This window comes from Perognathus longimembris, chromosome 3 (assembly GCF_023159225.1).
Source record: "Perognathus longimembris pacificus isolate PPM17 chromosome 3, ASM2315922v1, whole genome shotgun sequence".
Taxonomy (NCBI): domain Eukaryota; kingdom Metazoa; phylum Chordata; class Mammalia; order Rodentia; family Heteromyidae; genus Perognathus; species Perognathus longimembris.
This window is the reverse complement of record NC_063163.1, coordinates 88,048,228-88,064,128: the sequence shown is the minus strand read 5'-3', so window position 1 is coordinate 88,064,128 and position 15,901 is coordinate 88,048,228. Positions and strand designations below refer to the sequence as shown.

The 15,901-nt window shown below is 62.3% G+C and overlaps 1 protein-coding gene across 1 annotated transcript in view; it reads left to right on the top strand.

Annotated features, from left to right (window-relative positions):
* The window catches only part of Ncor2 (nuclear receptor corepressor 2), a 105,984-nt gene that overhangs the window by 72,100 nt on the left and 17,983 nt on the right, over positions 1 to 15,901 (top strand). The window contains 6 exon segments of the mRNA XM_048343127.1: positions 2,414 to 2,556; positions 6,848 to 6,995; positions 8,488 to 8,538; positions 9,069 to 9,720; positions 13,800 to 13,920; positions 14,266 to 14,425. Coding sequence (XP_048199084.1) covers positions 2,414 to 2,556; positions 6,848 to 6,995; positions 8,488 to 8,538; positions 9,069 to 9,720; positions 13,800 to 13,920; positions 14,266 to 14,425 — 1,275 coding nt within the window.

Genomic DNA, 15,901 nt, shown 5'->3' with positions numbered 1-15,901 from the left:
GAGCTCTGCTGCGCCATGGCTTGAGGCTGAGGAGGGAACCAGGGCCAGCTGGCCCGCCCTCCCAGAGCTGGGCCTGCGCCATGGCCCGCCGCCCGCCAGCCCTGTCTGGAGGTCACATTCAGTCCTGCCGTGAGGCTGCCTGGCCGCTGTCCTGTGGGCCTGAGGCGCGGCTTCAGGGTTCGGGGCTCCTGGCAGTCACCCCTTGTTGATGATCCTCTGGGCAGACTAGTGCTTGGAGGAGCTGTGGGCACTGTGCACTGGTGACGCCTGGCACAGGGACACCCCGCGCGCACAGCTGGCAGCTGCCCGCCCCCATGGGGAAGGGCACCTCTCCCCGCTCCCCTCCGCCCCCTCCCCTCTGCCTTGCCAGCTGGGGACGCGTCTGTCCGTCAGAGGTGGCAGCGGCCACCGCTGCGGGCAGGCGCAGAGCAGCCTCCGCCCGCCCTCCTCCCTCCCCTCCTCCTCTTCCCTCCTCCTCCCCCTCCCTCAGTGGACGGGATGTGGGCTGAGCTGTGCTGCCTGCAAGCCAGCAGACGCCAGCCAGGAGCCCGGCAAGGCAGAGCCAGAGCCGGCACCTCCTCCCTTCTCCCAGTGCCGGAGCGGCCTCCCAGCCCAGTCAAATGTTTCCAGAAAACTTGTCCGAGGGGGAGCCACCGATGAGAGGATGTGAGTGACCCCCTGAGGGGCCGGGCTGTGGGTGCGGGTGGGTGACAGGCCTGCAGGAGATGGGGCTCTGGACCTGCACAGCTACCCCCCACCCCTATCCTTCTGTCAAGCGAGCTCTCCCGGGAAGAGCGGCTGGGTCTGCTGGGCTCTTAGGTGGCTGCTTCCAGGGACCAGAGGCCATGTTCCTCCCTATACCTAGCACCCCAGCCTTGCGGGGGGCGGTGGGGGGGCTTCCAGACAGACCTGACCCACGCCTGGGTAGACGGGAAACAAGCCCAGAAAGAAGGCACGGCCAGGACCATGTGGCAGTCACCTCTGTCCCGGCCTTTCCGCCTGTGCTGCCTGGTGCCCTCCCTCAGGTGCACAGGGAGGATGGGGGCCCCTTTGGCTTCCTCGCCCCACAGCTCGTTTCCAGACACCTTGTTTATTCAGTTTGGAGATGATGTCCTCCCCAGAGTCGGGGCTCCCCAGTCCCCCCAAGGGAGCCCCCTCCACCCAGGGTTCCGGCGAGCTCCCTCTGGCCTGACGTTTGCTTGGCACTCTTGGCTACAGGCAGGGAAATATAAATAAACGCGTGTCCCTGTTCGCCCGGTTCTGGTTGTGGCAGCTGCTGCTGGCGCAGGCGGCAGGAAAGGTCAGGAGGCCGAGCTACACTGGGTCCCCCTCCCCCTGCCCTTGAGGAACCCAAGGAGCTGGGTGGAGCCATGGGGCTCCTGGGGCTTCTGGCGCTCCTGCCGGCTAGCAGGAGGCTCCCCCTGGGCCTCCCACATGGCAGAGCCCCAGGCCCCAGAGCCTGACTGTCCTTTCCACTGTCCTGGGGTGCAACACCGGGTGCAGTAGTCTGTTGCTGAAAGATTTGATACACCCTGAGGGTCTCTGACCATGAGTGGGATGGACTAGGCGGTCTGCCTTTGCCTCCGGGGCTGTTTCTGCTAAGAGCTTTGTGATAGCTGGCCACACCTCGAATGAATGACAAAGGGCAACTCTGGAGTGAGTGAATGAATGGGAAAGGCAACTCTTCTGTAAGTGAATGAATGAGAAAAGGTGACTCTTCAGTGATCCAATGAATGAGAAAAGACAAGCACAGCCCACTTGTAGCTCCTTGCAGATTTTGATTCTGGGAAATGGCCTCAAACTTAGTTGCTAGAATTTATTCGTGGGGTCCTTGCTCAGCCAGCTGGGCTTGCAAGGGTGTAGCCTGCCCCTACCCCACCCCATACCAGGCAGGCCAGGTGGGCGTCCCTTTCCCACCTGGTTGGTACCTTGGGGGTTCATGGCTGAGCCTTGGGCTCCAGGAGGTTCTGCTGAGCCTGATGTTCAAGGGGCTCAAGGCCTCAGATCATCTTGTGTTGTGTAACTCTAGCCTGAACAGGGTGGGGTGGGGCTTCATCCTGCTCCTTGAGGCCCTTGCAGTGGGCCAGGCCTGAGGACCTCTGGGTCTGGGGCAGGGCTAAAGGTATGCTGGAGGAATTTGGACCTCCCGCAGGTCTCTGTGAACCTGGCCTGGCCTCGCTCTCCTGTCCTGATTTCCTCCCTTGCACCCCCGCGCCGCTCACCTGCGTGTGGTGCATGTGGCCAGAACACCGCCTGGTCTCTTGAGGCCTCGGCTGCAGCTGGAGGAATATCCGGCTGGGGTCAGGGCAGCCCAACTCCCCGCCCCACAGCGAGGGAAGTGGGGTCTACCCAGCCCAGCTACCACAGGACCAGACTGAGAGGCTGGCCCCCCTCACTGCCCTCTGCCCCTCAGGCCTCCTGGAACATGGCCGGAACTGGTCGGCCATCGCACGTATGGTGGGCTCCAAGACCGTTTCCCAGTGTAAGAACTTCTATTTCAACTACAAGAAGCGGCAGAACCTGGACGGGATTCTGCAGCAGCACCGGCTGAAGATGGTGAGTCATGAGCCAGGCCAGGCTGGGGCTGGATGGAAGGACGGGATCTGGGGCCTGGGTTCAGAGCAGCTGGCCCAGAACAGTGGGGGTGGGGGGGCAGGGGACAGCCCTCCTTCTGGGTACAGAGGAGGGGCAGATCCTGGGCCTCACAGCCCCACAAGTCCTGGGAGGGGGCTAAGCTTGTCCTGTATCCCAGACGTGGTGGGGGGAGGGGAAGGAGGGGGCGCTGCTCTGACTCAGCCCCTTGGAAGGAGCTGAGGGCCTGCCCCCATCAGTTGCAGGGCTGCCTCCCTCCAGCACAGGCACAAGCATGGTGGCAGACAAAGGCCATGGCAGCCCTCTAAGCTACCCTGGGAAGTGAGCCCCCAGCCTGGGCCTCTGTCCCTAATGCCCAGGCTGCCTGTCTCCTCTCAGCTACTGAGACTGAGGGGCCCATATGGCTCCGTCTGGGTGGTCTCAGGCTGGTTTGAAAGTTGTGCAGCTTGTTCTGGAACCCAGTTGCAGCCTGCTGAGGCCTAGAGAGGGTGAGCCTGCCACTCGCCTGTGGTGGCCGGCCTGGACAGCGTCCTCTTGGTGGAGGTCTCAGGCCCGCCTCAGTGCATTCCTCCTGAGCCACATGGCCATGTTTGTGGGGCCCCAGGCCCGAGGGGGACCTGGGGATTCCTCAGAACCTTACTGCCTCTGGAGAGACTGTGTCTGGGCAAACCTGCCAAGTGCGCAGGGGTGGGGGTGGGGGATCAACGGTGGGAGAAGGGGCTTGACTGGCCCCATGGAGGGTCAGCATGGTGGGAGGAGGGGCTTGGCCTGCTCTGCCCCACCAGACGGGGGGCAGGATCAGCACCACCAGAGTCCTCCCAGCCCCCTGTGGTTCTAGCTGGTCACCATAGCTTGAGCCTGCTGCAGGCCTGCCTTTCCAGAGTCAGGAAGGGGCTCTGGGACTCCAGTCAGGGAAGCAGAGATGAGTGAGGTACCAGCCTGTGGGCTTTTTTGTTTTTCTTTCGGTTGTAGGTCTTGAACTCTGGGCCTGGGCCCTCTCTCCCTGAGCTCTTAAGCTCAAGGCTAGTGCTCTACCACTTGAGCCACGGCGCCACTTCTGGTTTTCTGGTGGTTTATTGGTGATAAGTCTCATGGATTTTTCTGCCCGGGGCTGGCTTTGAACCTCAGTCTTCAGATCTCAGCCTCCTGAGTAGCTAGGGTTCCTGGTGAGAGAGGTACAGGCATCCTGCTAGCCTGTGGGTTTGATACTCCCCGGAGTTCAGCACCCTGCCTGCCACCTTGGTCATTTACTCCTCTCTGTGCAGGGTCCCAGGCATGAATGTGGGCTCTGCACCTTACAGGTTGTGGGCCCTGGTAGGTGGCTTGTTCCCCTCTCCCCCCCTCTGCCTTGAGTGCCTCAGTTTCCCCACCTGTGGGACAGGGACGATAGTAGCATCCCTCGCCTTGGGCTCTTACGGGTGTGCTGTATAAAGTGCTTGGGCGTCGTGTTGCCACCCCCGCTCATCCAGGCCAAGCACATGGCAGGTGGGCGGGTACATCCATTCATTCATGGAGAATGGAGGCGGGTTTGTGCCCAGCTCTGCCACCTGGGGTGCTTCCGCTGTGAAGCAGGAAGCAGGTAGCATGACGGCCTCTTCCTGGGGGCCAGGGGGCCTGAGCAGCATCCCACTGGGGAGTGGAGCTGGGAGCCAGGGAAGGTTGTTGAGCTGAGGGGCAGCCAGGGCTGGAGGGAGGTGGAGGGCCTCCCACTCTGGGCATGGGAGGGGGGCCCTGGGATCAGCAGCTGGGCAGCACACAGCTCTGGGTGCAGAACTGGTACTGAGCTCCAGAGCACTGGGCAGTTGGGCTCAGCGGAGGGCTGTTTGTCCAGCTGGCCTCTTGTCCCCACCCACACGCCCAGCCAGGCCCCTGTGAGGTCCTCCCAGGCCTGTGCAAGGAGGAGGGGGACAGAAGATCAGGCACTGTCCCCTCCGGCATGCCCCAGGCCTGGCCCACAGGAGACCTCAGGAAGTCAGCAGGATAGTATGGGCGGAATGTGTCTATGTTACGTCACACTTGGCACCATGTCCTCCCGAGGTTTCCCTCCCCCTCCGTGTGGCCGAAGGTTATGCTTTTCTCCCACTGCGCCCAGGCCCCTGGGTCCCACCCGCCACCCGGCTGGAAAGTGCTTGTGCCTGATCTGCTTTCCCATCAGGGCTCCTTGACCTCGGGCTGTGTGGTCTTGTGCTTGTGTCGCAGCCTCTCTGAGCCCTTGGCCCTGTTCTGAGGCAGGCCTTGTTCCAGGTGCTGAGGGAGGGCACGTTGCAGTGAGGGGGCTGAGGCTGCAGTCTGGGGTGCTAAGCACCCCTCACTGCTGTCAGTTGACCAGCCTGTGTCCTCGGGGGAGTTAGGAACACCTGGGGGGCCTCACCTGAGCCCAGGAGGGGGGAAGTGAGTTCTGTGGCTGGCTGAGAGAAGGCAACATGTTGTTCAAAGGCCCTGTACCTGACACTCTAACTTAGAGAGGTGGGTGGTGCCACAGCTAGACCAGGCAGGCCCTGGGATGGGGCCGGGGGAATTGAGACCATCCTCCTGGTGTGGGGAAAGCTGGTGAGGTTGGAGATGGAGCTGGCAGGAACTGAGGGGCAGAGTAGCCTTGGGGAGCCCTTAAGGAAGTGTTTGGTCCCAGGTGGTGTTTGGTTTTTTTGTTTTGTTTTTTCACCAGTCCTGGGGCCTGGACTAAGGGCCTGAGCACTGTCCCTGGCTTCTTTTTGCTCAAGGCCAGCACTCTACCACTTGAGCCACAAAACCACCTCTGGCTTCTTCTCTTTATGTGGTGCTGAGGAATCGAACCCAGGGCTTCATGCATGCTAGGGGAGCACTCTACTTCCAAGCCCTATTCTCAGTCTGCCAGGTGGTGGTTGGTAGATGTCAGCCATTTTGATTTGTGCTGGTGTCACCTTTGTGGCCTACTGTACACAGATTTGGGGGGGGGGGGGCTGCAGGCTGATGTCCCACTGTTCCCAGAGCATGGCCCAGCATGGAAAGCGGAGGCTCTGGGTGTCAGCCTCACGTCTGAGAGGCACAGGCCCTCGCAGACCCCAGCTGCCGCCCCGGCCGCCTCTGCGAAGGACCAGGGGAGTGGGGAGGGGGAGTGCCCCGCAGCTCCAGCCCTTCCCAGGACCCCAGCCCACGCCTTCCCGGGGAGGTGCTCAATTCTGGGGCCTGACCGTGGAACAGCATAGGTGGCAGAGCAGAGTCCAGGGCAAGTCTGTGGACATGGGGTAGGGCAGGCCATGGCCTCCAGCTAGCATTGGTGCCGGAGCTGTGACTGATGAGGTGGGTGGCTGTGCCAAGGAGCCCCATCCCTGAGCAGCCAGGGCCCCCTCCTGAGTGCCAGCTTGCCTGCCAGGCGTCCCCAGCAGCCCACCCTAGCTCACGGATGTGCCCCTGCACACCTGCCTCTGTTCTCTCTTAGATGTCAGTTACACAAGTCCCGCCTCCTCCACATTGGCCCCTGCCATTAATTGCTTATGTTTCCAAGAGTCAAACCGAAGTCTAGGGGACACAAAGCGTTCAGGACACTGATGCTTTAGAGGAGCCTCACCAAGACCTGTCAGGACCTCCAGCCTCTGCGTGGCTCCCAGCTCCCTTCCCAGAGCCTATTCGGCTCCATCTATTCCTTCTACCCCCACACCATTCAACCCTGCTGGCTGCAAATTCAAGCCCAGTGAGCTTTCAGCCACCTGCTGGTTTTGAGTGGCTCAACACAGGGTGGGGGACAGGTGTGGGAGCTGGAGGCTCTGGGCTTTGGTGTGTGTACACAGGACAGGATTCTTTATGTTCCACTAACATTCACATCTTGCTCGTACCACAGGGTCTTTGCATATGTCACATGTGCACACATGCGAACACATTTGTGTGCCCACACGAACACACTCACAGAGCCTTGCCCAGCCAGTTCCCTCTCCTTTCAGATTTTGGCCCAAATGTCATTTCCTGCCCAGTGGTGTCCCCTCCCCCATGCTTTCTTGGCCTCTCGTTGACCCCTCTGCAACCCCCACCAACTCCTTAAGTCTTCCAGGCTATGCTGTGCTTCTTGACTGTAGGACCGGGCCTGCCTGGCTCCCAGCTCTGTGGTTCTTTCCCTGGGCCTGTCCTCTGGACCCCGGGGAGCGGTGAGAGGACTGGGGTTCGCACATGCTCCCCATCTGTGGCTGTGGTGGGATGAGGGGAGGATGAGGCCCTGGGTGAGCATAGCCCTGGCAAGCTTGGCCGGTCTGGCCCTGACCCCGACCCCTGCCCTGTGCCCCAGGAGAAGGAGCGGAACGCACGCCGCAAGAAGAAGAAGACCCCAGCCGCGGCCAGCGAGGAGGCTCCCTTCCCGCCTGCCGCCGAAGACGAAGAGATGGAGGCATCGGGCGCCAGCGGGAATGAGGAGGAGATGGCCGAGGAGGCAGAAGGTGAGACTGGTGGGAAAGGGGGGTCGGGTGGCCCTCCCCGCGCCAGGGGGCATCTGGACTTGGGGATCCCTGGACCAGCAGCATGACACAGGTGGCCCGGTGCTAGACCCCAATGTGGAAGACCCCCCCCCTCCCCTGCAAGTCCTGTCCCCCCTCCCCTGAGTGTCCCTGTCCACCCTCCCGTGTCCTGCCTGACCTTCCCACCCCCCAGTCTCCGTGGCTACTTCTGCTGTCCCAGTGTCTTCCCAGGCGGCTGCCCAGGCGGCAGTGCTCCTGGCCTGCAGTGAGCCATCTGCTCTCCCCGTGCACGCCCGTCAGGTCATTCATCCCCAGCCTCACTGAGGCCAGGCCCCTGTCTGCAGAAGGCCCGGGAGGATGTGCAGCCACTCCCATCTGCAGCCTCGTGCAGCTCTGCACTGCACTCCCGGGCGCAGACCCCCTTCCCCCCCCCCCCCCCCCCAGCCATCCTTGCTGTTGGCTTTGGTTGTCCTGGGGTTTGAACGCAGGACCTGGTACTTCCTAGCAGGTGCTTTACTACCTGAGTCACATCCTCAGCCCTCTGGGGGTTTTGTTTGTTTTGTTTTGAAGTCCTACTGTGTGCCTGGCTGGGGCAGTGTCAGACGCACCTCCCCTGCACTGTGTCCGATCTAGACACCTTCTGTAGCACAGAGACCTTTAGGGGCTTAACCCTCCAGATTCGCCCGAGGGGTATGAGGAGGGCGCAGTTACCCAAGCCAAAGCCCCCACCTCTGTGCCAAGGTCTGGATGGGGCAGGAGACCCATAGTTACCCCTACTCTGGGGCCTGGGGCAGCTTGACTCACCTCTGTCTCACCTCTCTGTGCCTATGTCCTCATGTGCAAACCACCTGGAAGGGCCATGTGCACACAGGCCAGCCCTGTGTGGCTGATGTGGTACCATTATTTCTGGGAGATAAGAAATCTGTAAGGCAGAGGCCAGGAAACTCTGGTCACACCCACAGCAGCCCCTGCGGGTCTCTTCCTCCAGCTCCCACCCAGGAGTTCCCCCAGCCTAGATGCACCTCAGGCCAGTGACCTGTCCAGGGTCACCCAGAGCCCCAGGGTGGCCATGCCCCTTACTGGCTTCTTGGGTAAGAGCCACAGAGAGGCCTTGTCAGTCAGAGATAGGGACTGGGGGTCAGGGTAGTGAGAGCTCCACAGAAGCAGTGAAGTCCCCTCCTGGCCCCACCTACTCCCCAGCTGGCCCTGCCCCACTCCTGCTGCCTGCCTTCTTTTGTTGTTGTTGTTGTTGCCAGTTCTGGGGCGTGGACTCAGGGCCTGAGCACTGTCCCTGGCTTCTTTTTGCTCAAGGCTAGCCACAGCTCCACTTGAGCCACAGCGCCACTTCTGGCTTTTTCTATATATGTGGTGCTGAGGAATCGAACCCAGGACTTCATGTATACAAGACAAGCACTCTTGCCACTAGGCCACATTCCCAGCCCAGCTCTCTAATTCCGCTCTACTTTTCTTCCAGCCTTGCAGGCCTCTGGGAGTGAGGCACCCCGAGGGGAATGCAGTGGCACAGGTACAAACTCGGCTGCCTGACCTGGGAGGGAGGTGGGGCTGGGCCCGGGAGGGCATCCTGGGTCACCTGTCCTTTGCCAGGCGACCCTGCTCTGCCAGCAGCGCACTTCTGCCTGGAGACTCACCGTGTGTGACTCCAGCCTCGGTGCCCCTGCTCCAGTGCAGCGTCTGTTCCCGGCTCACTTCTACATGTGGCCTGACAGCTTTATGGGCTCCCATGGGTGTTCGCACCTTGCTCCTGCACCACTGAGCTTCCCGTCCTAGTTTTGCGGTGTCCTGATTCTACAAAACACAGGCGTGGAGATGTCGAGGTGGAGCTGAGGTGACTTGTTCACCCAGCCTGTCCCAACAAATGAGGAGAGGGCGTGGCTCGCTTGCCATTGTTGGATGGCAGCCTGGGGTCCCTGGCCGTCCTGCCCAGACACCCTGCTGGCTCTGCCCTGGGTGGGGGGGCTGGGCCGCCCACGGGCACCATGGGAATCAGTGGAAGTTGGCAGGGCCTGAGTTCATGCTCTGCTCTGCCCTTCACAGCCACGGTCAACCACAGCTCGGACACCGAGAGCGTCCCCTCCCCGCACACTGAGGCCCCCAAGGATGTGGGGCAGAGTGGACCCAAGCCCCCGAGTGCCGACGGGGCCCCCACCACCGAGCTGCCTGCCCCACCCTCAGAGGACACTGCCCCCGCAGAGCCAGCCCTGCCCCCCGAGGCCGGTGGCCCCTCCACGGCCCCCGCAGCACCATCACCGGCGGCCCTGGCCGCACCCGTGGCGCCCAAGGAGGAGGGGGTAGAGGCCACCCGGGCCTCCCTGGTGGACGAGGCTGACGACCGGAAGCCTCCTGCAGCCGAGGAGCTTGCACTAGACATGGGGAAGGTGGAGGATCCCGGGGCCACCGAGGGGCCCGGCAGGAGCATCAAGAGCGAGTGCAAAGAGGAGGCGGAAGTGGAGGAGGCCCAGACGGAGGAGACCGAAGTGCAGGCGGCCCAGGGCTCCGGCCCGGACCAGAGTGGAGGCCCCGAGGACCCTGAGCCCCGCCCGGAGGGGCCACTGAAAGTGGAGAAGAAGGAATCAGGGGGCAGCAAGGCTGCCTCAACCAAGGGCTTGGGTGCCCCCCAGGACAGTGACTCCAGTGCTACCTGCAGTGCGGACGAGGTGGACGAGCCTGAGGGAGGTGACAAGAGCAGGTAGGTGGGGGCCATTCTGTTTGCAGACAGTCCTGGGCCAGCCAGGCAATCCCTGGGAGGTGTGGGGCTCCAACTCAAGATGAGGAGGAGGCAGTTGGGGCGCCCCAGGCCAGGCTCCCCAGGTCCGCTCAGCACTCTAGAGACCCTCCTTGCCCTCCAGCCCCATGGCTTGCTCACCAGGGGTGACATAGGCTTCTCCCTCGGTGTCTCATGCTGGCCCTGTGTCCCCATCTTGGTCATCTCCACCGACACTGTTCCAAACATGGCCACACACACAGCACACAAGGGCAGGGCTCCTGTATTGGGGCTTGGGTTCTTCTCTACATGCAGAACGCATGTGTGCAAAGGCCCGGGGGTGGACATGCTTTTACTGCTCTGCGGGATGGCTCTGTAGGCCCTCCAAGCCATGAGAGGCAGGAAGACACAAGAGCTGCCCAAGAGGGCATGACCCACACTCCAAAACTGCCTGCTGCTTTTTGTCCCAAGCAAGCCTGGTGATAGTGACCCTGCTGGCTGCGGGGTGAGGAAAACCATGGAATGAGAAGGTGGCGTGGCTCTTCTGCCAGCCAAGGGCTCAAGTGCCTGAGGCTTGGTGCCACCGGCTTTATAGGGGAGCAGTCGGTCTTCCTTGCCAGATGACTGACCAGGCCCCATGTCCCTCTTTGCTCCATGTGGGGCTCCCTCCTCCACCCTGGGGGTGCTTACCCCCCCCCCCCCACCAAAGCTGACCCTCTGAGGTGGGGCCCTCTGGGTCCTTAAGGGCAAAACATGGTGCCCCATGGGACTCCTCTGGGCAGACGAGGCTCCTGCTGAGGTCACTGTGCTTTATGTTTTGTCATCACGATGGGCAGTTTCTCCAAGTCTCTGGGGACATTCTGGGGCAGAGCTAGGGTCTCTGACCCACACCTTCCTAAGCCCTCGGGTGCCCTTAGCTGTTTGGGCCTCCTCTGCGCCCTTCTGACTCCTGGGCCCAGCACAGGCTGAGCAGACCGGAGGCAGAGTTGGTTTGGCCCTAGTGGGATCAGGTGCCGGGCTGAGTATCTGCCCCGGAGCAGAGTCTCCCTTGGTCTACGTGGCCTGCCAGTCTGCTGTGCCGTGGCCACTGCTGGGGGCCCCGCTCTCTGACAGCCCCAGCTGGGCCTGGCCATCCCTCCCACCCTCTGCCGTCCTGCCTGCTGTCGTAGTCAGCCCCCAGGCTGGGACTCGGGACACCTGGTTGGTCATACCCTGCGTGACCAGCCGATCCCCCACCCTTGGGACCTGCTTAGCCCTCTGGGGAAGGAGGCTAGATGTAGGCCAGCTTGCTGACCGCTTCCTGCCTGGCAGCCACCACCCTTCCCTCTGCCAGCCATGACCACATGGAGCAAGCATGGGGGACACAGGGAACATGCGTCAGAGCCTGCCTGCTCCTAGCCATGGCCTCCCACAGGGCCAGGACCTGGAGAGCCTGGACGTCTCCCCCCCTCCTTCTGCCCTCCTTCCCACCCAGCAGCATCAGCTCAGTGACCTCCCGCTCTCCCCTCCTCCCATTGCTCTCCCTGGACTTCATTTGGCAGACAGCCCAAGATGGGGCTAGGATTACAAACCCACAGCCTCCTGCCCTCCCCCAACCCATTCTCCAGACAGGAGGCCTGAGATTTTCTGGCAGGACTGGGTCTGCAACCTTCGTTTTCTGTGTGTGAGGGGTGCACGTGTTTCTGCAAGGTTGGATTGTAGCATCACAGAGTTTTTAGTCATAAAATGCCACCGAGGGCTAGGAGCATAGCAGGTGCTCAGTGAGGGACTAGCTGTCCCCTCCGATCTGCCCCTGGACCTTCCAAGGTTTAGAGAACCACAATGCTTAGCGCTTTGAAGGAAACATTATGGCAATTTCTTGTGTTCCTGTTTTTTTGAAAGAATAGGTTGGGTCTGGCTGTGCTGGCTCATTGCAGTCCAAGGCAGTGCTGCAAATGGAGCTGACAAGGCAATGACGCCTGTACTCCCCTGCTAGTGTGAGGGAGAGGCTGTTCACAGGGCAAGTGGATGAGGGGGCTGTCAGGCAGACAGCCAAGCTGTGAAAACGCCCCTTCAAAGGCCCTGTGGCCACGGGAGCCTGCTGTCAGTGAGCATGACCGCTGGCCGTGTTGGGGAGTGGAGCAGTGGGAGTGAGGTCAAGGGTCAACGTTTTGTCTGAGGATCCTGAGGAGGAGCTGTTGCTGTGTGGTTCTCAGCCCTCTCCCCCTCCCACTGTAGAGAGCCAGGATAACTTGGTGTTTATATGGGTCACAAAGGCACGCTTGGATCGCTCTGGAAAGATGTTTGCATACAGCCCTGGCTTTAGACTCTGTATTCCCATGTTTTTCTGGTTTCTCGCACACACAGTGCAGCGCATCACTGCTTCTGCTGCTCATGCTACCTACCACAGCCGTGGGCTTGCGGCTGGCAGGCGGCTTTCTGTAACAGCGCTCACAGTTGCCCCTTCAACTCTACCTGTTGGAAACAAGCCTCCATGCAGTGAAGCCCGCTATCCCCGCCTGTCCCCCCGGTGCCTGTCCCAGCTCTGCCTCTGGGGGCTTTGGCCGCACTGTAGTGGGAGCCATTCTCCCCCTGTTTGGGGATGTTGTCTGCACTGTAGTGGGAGCTGCTTTCCCCTGTGTGTTGGGGAAGCGTTGGCTGCACAGCAGTGGGATCCGCTCTCCCCTGTGTGTTTGGGGGGCTTTGGCCGCACTGTAGTGGGAGCCGCTCTCCCCTGTCTATTTGGGGGGTGTTGGCTGCACTGTAGTGGGAGCTGCTCTGCCCTGTCTGAGGCTGCGCTGACAGCATGGTCCCTTCTCTGTCCCTGCTGGACGCCATCTCCCACAGATGCCTGGGCTGCAGGTGCTGTGCAAGCTCCTCCACAGCACACGCGTGCGTGTGTGTGCATGTCTGTGTATTTATGTTTTCCGGTGGTGGACGGGGGCAGGTCAAGGCACCTAGGCAGAAGAAGGGCAGGTAGGAGAGGTGGAACGGGGTTGGGGGTGGTGGGGGACCCTCCCTCCCTCCCCTCTGACCTTCAGCAGAGGTGGGCAGGAGGCAGCTGCCCGTGGGGCTGAGGCAGGCCAGGTCCCCACTTGCTAGACTCTGCCTGCCCTGGGGGCAGTGGCCACACACAGCCTGATGGTCCACATGGGGCCATGCCGGTGGACCCTCTGGCCTCCAGGGCCCCTGAGTTTGAGCCTGTGGCCTGTGGGCTGAGTCTTAAGTGCACTCTAGCAAGGGGCACCACCTGGCCCATGCTCAGTGCAGTGAGGGGCAGCCCCCGGGTGCCTGCTTACAGAGCCCACGGGCCGGCCGGGCAGCCACGTGGGTATGACCAGGTACCAGTGCTGGATGTCCTAGAAATCTCTAGTGGCTTCCTGAAAGAAGCAGCTGCTGGTGGGCAGCGCAGGAGCTGAGCCACGCCACCGGCTCCTCTGGACCCCATGGGGCCGCTGGTGGCTCAGGGCTGAGCGGAGGATGGAGGATGGTCGCCCTGTGTGCCCCGCTGTGCTTGCTGTGCACCTTCTCTCCCACGTGGGGGAAGAGCAGGGGGAAGGGTGGAGATTCCAGCACAGGGTGTGGCCCCAGTAAGCTAAGCTACTCTGTCCCCTGCCCCACTCTGCCCTGGCACCCAGCCGCTCACTCGCTCTGGCTTGGGCAAGGGATAATCCCCACTAAACCTCTTAATCTCCCTCCCTTTAATCTGGCTGAGTCTTTGGCTTTCCTGCTGGTCCTGGGGGCCCCCGGGGGTGTGGCATGGGGGTCCCCTCTCCCGGGATGCTCCTGACCTGGGAAGTCTTGGGGACTGTTGATCTTGGCTGGCCCTCTGTCCCTGCCAGGCCTGCTGACCTCTGGCTGGGCTGGAGGCAGTCTTGGCCTGCCCAGGCATGCGTGGGCCAGAGGGACTCTGTGAACGGGGCCGGTCTAGATCACTGGGTATGGCTGGGGAACCCTGGGGAAGGCTCCGTCATTCAGGGCTTGAGACAGGAAGCCCTGGGAGTAGGCTTCCCATTCTCAGGGCTAGTCCACTGGGAGCCAGGGCTGCTGTGAGCCCCACCTGTCTGACCTTCATTTCCCCTCAGGCTGCTATCCCCAAGACCCAGCCTCCTCACACCAACAGGAGACCCCAGGGCCATTGCGTCACCCCAGAAGCCACTGGACCTGAAGCAACTGAAACAGCGTGCAGCCGCCATCCCCCCGATTGTGAGTGTGTTGAGACTGAGGCTCTGCGAGGGCCCAGCCCTCTGCCCTTGACCTTGGCAAAGGGCAGCAGGCCTGCACCTGCTGGTGGAGGTTGTGGGGCTCCCTTACACCCTCACTGACCCCCAGAGCCGGAGTGGGGTGGCCAGAAGCCCCTACGCTGAAACAGCACCCTGGCTAGGAAGGAAGTCTGGGGCCCCGGGAGCCCCTCCTGGTGGTGCTGCGGTGGAGACACCATGCTGGGCTCTGGGCAGACTTCTCGCCCCCTGGGCTCCGTGAGGTCACCCCGGTTTCCATGCTGGACGCATGGCCACCACTGCTGTTCACCACGGTCCCTGCTCCTCACAGGTCAGCAAGGCCCACGAGTCCTCCCGGGAGGATGCAGGCCCCCCGAAGCTGGCCCCGCCCGCCCCACCGCCCCTGCAGCCGGAGAGCGACGCACCCCTGCCAGCCAGCAGCAGCCCGCACGGCAGGAGCAGGAGCCCTGCTCCCCCCGCCGACAAGGAGGGTGAGTGACTGCGGCTGACATCCGCCTGGCCTGGTGCGCGAGGGCTCCAGGCGGCGTGGCACGGGAGAGCCTCACGTCCATCCACACAGTGGGCCACATGGGGAGTCTTAGCCGTGGACCCCACGGCAGGCCTGGCTTCTGTCTGCTCATGGGAAATGCAGTTTCCTGGTTCTCCTGGGCTGCACACACTCACACCCACACGACCTGGGGCACGAGTGGATGCCTGTCCCCCCCCCAGAGCAGGCCACCGCTCCCCATGGCCACCTCACCCTGTGGCAGGAAGCAGGGGCTGGCACACAGGCAGGTGGGGGACAGGAACCGGCCAGCATGATGGACTAGCCCAGGGCAGGGCCCCTGCCCAGGGCGTCTGGTGAACACTAGCGGGGAGGATGTTGAAGTCTGGGCGGAGCTGGTAAGAAAATGGGCAAGAGCATTGGGGTGGCACATGCAAAGGTCTGGGGTGGGGACCTGCCTGGGTGTTGGAAGAATTGCCAGGGGCTGGCTACAGCTGCAGGAAGCGAAGGGGTTGGAGGGAATTGTAGGAGCAGGCTCTGAGGGTGGTGGCCACCGAATACCTGCTGACACGAATGTGTCAGATGAAGGCATGCCATTGAATTTACCATGGCCCAATGCTGTTTCCTGCAGCCTGGACTCTGTGTGGTTGTGGGGGGGAAGGGGGGGCCAGGGGAGGAGAAGGGGCTGTCTCCCAGGGCTGAGACGTCGTCCCATGCCAGATGTGGGGTGACTCACAGGACACGTTGAAGGACATTCCAGTCTGGGGGTGTGGCTGCTCTCTGTGGGGATTAGACAGCTGTGGCGGGGTCAGGCTGAGCAGGGCCCTAGGGCCCTGGCCGGGTCACAGGACCAGGAGCAGGGGAGGCTCCACTGTCTCCTAGCTACACACCCCCTGGGGCCATTCTCCCCAGAACAACCCTTCTGGTCTCAGGAAGTAGCGCCACCCCCGCCCCCCCTTCCTGCACACAGCTGCTGGGCCTGGCCCCTTCCCTGGCTCCCCCGGGCGGGACGGGAGGAACAGGCTGTCTCTCCAGGCTCCGCCACCTGCCTGGCCTGGCCTGGCCTGGCCCCAAGTTTCCATGCAGCCCAAGCCTGAGCGCCGCGTCAGAGGGAACAGCTTGGCTGTTGCTGGCCTTGGTGGAACTTCCTGTCCCCAAGTGGGGTCCTGTGGGGATGGGGGCTGCACGGGCCAGGCTGCGCTGCTGTAGGCAGCACCTGAGTCGCGGGAGCTCCAATCAGCCTCAGCACCCCTGCCACTTCTGGTCTCAGCTTCTTGGCTTTGCTCACCCGCATCGTAGCACCTAACACACAGCTGTGAAGGCACAGCGGGAGCCCGCCTCCCTCAGCCAGCCAAGCCGGGGCGGCCTCAAGGGGGCTTGAGGTGTGCATGTGCGTGTGTGCCCTGGCCCTGCCTGTGCTACCCTGTCCCTCCACAGCCACGCGGCTTCATTCAGACATGGC